The 6,000-nt window shown below is 42.9% G+C and overlaps 1 protein-coding gene across 12 annotated transcripts in view; it reads right to left on the reverse strand.

The window, feature by feature from the left end:
* Positions 1–5,581, reverse strand: part of REPS2 (RALBP1 associated Eps domain containing 2) — a 258,619-nt gene extending 253,038 nt beyond the window's left edge. For 5 of the 12 annotated variants that reach the window (XM_031958941.1, XM_031958940.1, XM_031958939.1 and 2 more), the window contains exon 1: positions 4,849–5,452. In XM_031958941.1, the coding sequence (XP_031814801.1) occupies positions 4,849–5,286 (438 nt within the window). In that variant the 5' untranslated portion in view covers positions 5,287–5,452. Of the gene's footprint in view, positions 1–4,848; positions 5,454–5,473 lie in introns of those variants that run through there. The other 7 variants (XM_023500317.2, XM_031958942.1, XM_023500316.2 and 4 more) reach the window with 3 other exon arrangements.
* Between the last annotated feature and the right edge of the window lie 419 nt (positions 5,582–6,000).

A 6,000-nucleotide genomic window follows, 5' to 3' on the forward strand; every position in this document is an offset into this window, starting at 1 on the left:
GTCCAGTTATTTATCTATAAATAATATCCAAATTTGTTGGGTCTTTTTTTTTTTTTTGCTGAAATTGCCTTTTTGCAGGATTCCATCTTTTTCTAACTTTTATCCCAGCCTTCCAGTTACAAAAGGATATATCTAAATAAGCCTCTAAAAACAAATTTTTAATCATAAATCAAAAGCTGAGTTGGAACATCCCAATCATCTAGTTCTCCCTGAAATCTGTCCAATCACCGTAACTCCACAAAGTCTGTTCTATCCAAAAAATGATTAGAGGTAGTTTACCAGATAAGATATAGACCAGATAAGAGGTTAGCTATTATGATAGACCTAAGAAGAACAGCTGAAATCTCCAAACTCGAGTGACCTTAGTCAGATGGAAAGAAGAAACATACATGGTAGAAAAACCACTATAACCACTTCTACAAATAGATACATGTATGACATAATCCCAGAAATGTAACTGTTGTATAGATAATGGGCTTATTACAAGCCTGCTGCTATCTATATAAGGCAGGCACAGCTTTGAAAAATAGGTGGTGCCTATCTATAGCAGCTTCTTAGAGCACCAGATTTTATCATCTATTAACACAGTAGTTTAAGGATGAACTTGTCTAAAAGGAAAGAAGTTTATGTTGTTTAAAGTTGTTTTTAAAATTAAGTTGTTCAAAAATTGTTTCCATTAAAAGAAAAAAAAGAGAGAGAGAGAGAAAGTGTGTGTGCATGGTCACCATGTGAAAATATAATTCTAAAGAAATAAGTGCCTTATGTTTAAGTAAATTAGAAGCAAATTAAGGGAGAAAAAGTAGTATCAAATTCACAGGTGTCTACTTTACCAAGCCACAGTCACTGGTTCTATAGGCAAGAACAGGAAGAAAAAGATTTCTCCGACAGAAAGGCATGGATGGGATCTCTTGTGTTTAAGAATCATTTAGGGGCTGAATAAGGCGAGCCAGACTCTATATATACCTTAGTCTGGAAACAGCTTTCCTTTTTTTCCTCTTTCTTACACTGCCTACTGCTTCCATTTAGAACCTCTTCCTCTCTGGAAGAAGGGAGGAAGGGAGGGAAGAAGGGAGGAAGAGAGGAAGGAAGGGAGGAAGGAAGGGAGGGAAGAAGGGAGGAATAGAGGAAGGAAGGGAGGAAGGGAGAGAGAAAGGGAGGGAGGGAAGGAAGAAGAAAGGAAGGGAGGGGAGGGAGGAAGGGAGGAAGGAAGAAAAAGGAAAAACAAACCAGAAATTCCACTGTTTTCCCTTATTCTAAACAGTATTTTATTTATCATAAAATATTAGATTAAAATCCTAACAAATATTTTCCAATATTTCATATTTTATTTTTCTTATTTAAAATTATTTCATTTTACGTCCAGGTTTCTTGTTTAAAATTATTTCATTTTACATTTTTCCCCTAGTTCAGGTTTGTCTGGCAAATAAAAGAAAAAAGAAAAAACTCTAACCTTTAAGATAAAGTGAGTGACTTCATTTTTTTTCAGTATTTCTTTATTTTAAAAGATATTAACCAAAGAATCTCTTTGAAATGGAATTCCCCCAAGGCAAATGAATTATAATTTAATTTAGACATAACTTTTTATTAATGTGCATGTTATATAAAATAACAGGCTTATGGTTTATTTTTACTTCAAGCTATAAAATTCAATAGGTTAACAAATTCGGAAAAGGGAAGAAAGTATCTTGTACAATGAATACTTTCTCCAGGTAAAAAGGCTCCAAAACATTATGCTAATCTTAATTGTATGCTGATTAAGGGGGAGGGGTGACTGTTGTCATAGAAACAGCCTGAGGAGTTTAAGGCCTTCCAGCTTTGAGTAGTTTGAGTAGTTATACCTGTTCCTCCACTTAATTCTGACCTTATTGATTTCTGTTTGATGGGTGAGGAGGGGGGGAGGATAGGGAAGGTTAAGAATTAAAAATGTCTAAATTCACTTAATAGAATAACTAAGATCCTAACAGCCACACTTGAGGTAAAGCAAATCATGGACAACTGAACAACTATCCATTCCCCAGACCAGGCAACAGTAAGGGAAAACAAAGGTAACTTCCAGTTATTTTTTTTTTAGCGACTGTTCATGATGTTTATTTTAATTTAACTTTATCTTTATTTCTTAAAAAAGTGGAGGAGACAGATACATGGAACAGTTATATGTGGTGCAGGTCCCATCTATTTAGAAATGTTCTCCTGAAGTAACATCTGAGAGAAGTCAAGAGATCTCTTCTAAATGGATTTCTTTCAGTCATCAAGAAATTGGGACATTTATACAGGAATTGTTCTGGGGTTCTTTTTAACCATACACCTTGGCAGAGATATAGAGATTCTTAACTTTGATACTCAAATCCGCAAAGTTCCCTTGTCTTAGGAAAGAAAAAGTTGACAAACAACATAGTTAAACTCATCATTTCCTCCCCAACTCCCACCTTTATTCATCACACCATAAATTTCTTGACAGCATAACATGATAGTGTTGCCAGCTTTGTCACTGACATACTGTTGGGCCTACTTTTTTTGGTCCTGTCATTTCTTCCCTATTAACTAAGGAGTTGGTAAAGTATTTTATCTCTCAGTTTCCTGTGGGTGTTAACAAGCCGATTTAATAAGGGTTTGGTAAGCATTCTTGCAACCTTGCTTAATAATAAAAATGTGTGTTTATTAAGAGTTTTCCATCCTCAACCCCACTCCCCAACCCCCAACATGGACTTTCTGAAAATATTCTTTGAATCCATAAGACTAAATTAAGTAAGGCAAATGATCAATTTACTTTAGGTGACATAGTTTATTTATGTGTAATTTGTATAAGACCAGTGGGAAAAGCAACAAGAATCATGGTGTGCTAATTTTGGGGTGGTAATGGTAGTGGTGGGGTACTGATGGAGAAATAGTAGTAACAACTAAATCTTATAGAGCACTTACTGTGAACTGTCCACTCTGCTAAGTGCTTTATAATAATTATCTATTTTGCTCCTCACAAAAACCCTGGGAGGTGGGTGCTGTTATTACAGTAAGAGCAATAGTATTATAGAAGAGAAAGCTGAGGGAAATAGAAATTAAAGTGGGGTCATACAACTAATGAATTTTTAAGCCAAGACAAACCCAAATCTTCCTCACTCTATATTCTCTCTATTCACTCTCTATTCACTATATCACTCTATATTCACTCTCATATCACTATATATTCTGCCTCTTAGCAGAGCCTTACAGTCTTCATCATAGCTAATATGTATATAGCACTTACTATGTGCTAAGCACTTTACAAATATCAGTTCACTTGATCTTCACAACTACCCTGCGAGATAAATGTTAATATTCTCCCCATTTTACTGACACAAATAGAGATGAAATGACTTGCCCAGAATCACACAGCTAATAATTGTCAGAGGCTGTATTTGAACTCAGTGAAAAGGTTCAAAATATTGTTAATATCACTAATATAATTTTTGAAAGATAAATACAGCCTTGAATTCTGCAGATGGGAGAAAAAAATGAACCCACCACACTGACTAAATGAAGACTGGATAAATATGGATATATATGTGACACATCTGTGCCATACATGTTACAAACTTTTAAAAGAGAAAGATTATTTATCTGCATGATATTATCTGCCTTGTGACCTGAGTTGCCTATTCAATTGTCTGTCCATAATACTATTCATTTTAGTATTCTGATTATATGAAAGTCAAATTAATATTGGAAGATTTGAAATTCAATATTTATATCAGAGACCCTTTTCAAGTTTACAGCTGGATGGCTAAAAATGATACTACACCATTAAAATGGGCAGCAGCAGAATATTCACAGAACTCAAAATAACACTATTTCATCTGAACAAGAAAATCAGAAAGTGGGGGAAAAGTGCTAGATAGGTTTTTTTATTCCATTTAAAAAATCAAGCCTTGGGGTTCCCTCAATCTGCCTTTAACCAGGTCTAACAAGAAAAAGAAGAGGCGTAGCATATGTTCCGGAGTGTCCATGAGTATCCAAGTGGGAACAAGAATTCAGAAATATAAACCTTACCATCAGTCAATACTCTGACATTCCCCAATCTCCCTTCAACTAACTTAATTTAACTCCCAAAAAGTTTGAATTAAGAAAATTCTATACAATCACTTCATATCTAAACCCCTTCTAGAAAAGTCACTAGTGTACTTTCATGAGTAAAAATCCTGCAGAACCCAGATAAAGGAAGTCTGATGACACTGATAATGGAAATAGACACCCACCCCTTCTTTCCTCCCTAAATTCAAATTCCCCCAATCCTCTCCTGCACTGCTTCTTACCCAGTTAATATTCACCCTCTTCCCACCCCTTTGAATTAGTCTTCCAAGTTCATTCGGAGAAAAGGAGGAAAGAAGAAAAGTGGTGAGGGGGGACGACAGGAGGAAGAGAAGGGACACTAGGAAATAGGAAGAATTGTTGGATCCGGAAAAAACCCACAGAAGAGAGAGCAAAAGCAAAAACCACGACCACCGCCCCCACAATCCAATAAACTTTCGTCCCTAAGGTGAAAACTAAAAATTCTCCAAAAACGTTTGGTGGGAAGGAGAAAGAGAGGAATACTGAAAGCCTCTCCATACAAGTACAGCGCATGGGGGTGGGCAACTGCACTTTTTTCTGAGAATCTGCGTGGGGAGGAGAATCGAAAAGCTCTAGCCGCCCACCCTCAGACAGGAGGAAGGTTCCGAGTCCAATCGACCTCCAGCTGTCAAGTGCCCCGCTTGGTCAGCGCCCCGCGAATCGTCTCCTCTCCCCCTTCCCTCACAGCCCCACGTCTGCGCGAGTCCAGTCTCCCCCGGCCAGTCGGCCCCGGCGCGAGCAGCGGAGGCTCCCTCGCTCACCCACCTGGTGAAGGGTCTCGGCGGGCAGCTGCGATGCCCTGAACAGATCTCCCACTTGGTTGGCCCCCGCGGTGGCTGCAGGTCCGGGGAGCGAGGCTCCCCTGCCCAGCTCAGCGGCGGGCTGAGGGTGTCCCGCGGAGGAGGAGGAGGAGGAGGAGGAGGAGGAGGAGGAGGAGGAGGAGGAGGAGGAGGAGGAGGAGGAGGAGGAGGAGGAGAAAAAGGAGGAAGAGGTGGCCGGGGCGCAACAGCAGCGCGCGAAGAGCTCGGAGTAACACTGCTGCTCGCCGTCACTCAGGGGCAGGGGCAACGGGCAGTAGCTCGCACTGACCGCCGCCGCCGAGGCTCCCGCAGCCGCAGCTGCCGCTGCAGCAGGGGCGCCGGCGCTGGCCGCTGCCCCAACGGCCCCCGCCGTTCCCACCGCCGCCGCAGCTCCTGGCTCCATGGGCCGCCCGAGAGCAGGGAACGGGAAGCCGGCCAAGGAAAGGAAACGCGCGGGGAGGCGGGGACCCCGGGGACAGCTGCAGCAGCTGGACTTTGCGGGCGGAAGGGCTGGTGCGGCGGCGGCGGCAACAACGGCGACCGCACCTCCCACCCCGGCCTCTCCCCCTAAGCCCCTCCGCAGTGTTTACCCCGATTCCGCCAGCAGCAGCCCGCCAGGAGCTAGCGTTCCCAGGATCTCCTCCTCCTCCTCCTCCTCGCCCTCCTTCTAGCTGGCTCGAAACCCATCCCCCCTTCTTCTCCCCCTTCCCACTCCTTTTCTCCCTCCCCCTTCCTTTAATGTTGTGCCGCGGCAGCTCCTACCACATGGAAACAGAGAGAGGCGCCATTTTAGCCAATCAGAGACCCGGGATCCCCGGGCCCAGGACCACTAACAGCCCCGTACTCCCACACTCACCCTACGCACACTCGGCACACTCAGACCCTCTCCCCACGTCCAGCTTCCACGCTGCGCTCAGGCTCAGCTACTGCCCTCGCCTCCCGCTTTTCCCCCCAGGTAACCACCACCCCAGGTCCTCGTCCCACGTTCCACCTGCTGGCCTTTCCCGTTTTTCCCTACACACCGACGCACACCTATAGAGAATGGGGTCGGGGGAGGACGGGAAGAGAGGAGGAAGGTGGTGAGAAGAAAGTTCATCTACCACACGCCCGGATTGGG

This window comes from Sarcophilus harrisii, chromosome 3 (assembly GCF_902635505.1).
Source record: "Sarcophilus harrisii chromosome 3, mSarHar1.11, whole genome shotgun sequence".
NCBI lineage: Eukaryota > Metazoa > Chordata > Mammalia > Dasyuromorphia > Dasyuridae > Sarcophilus > Sarcophilus harrisii.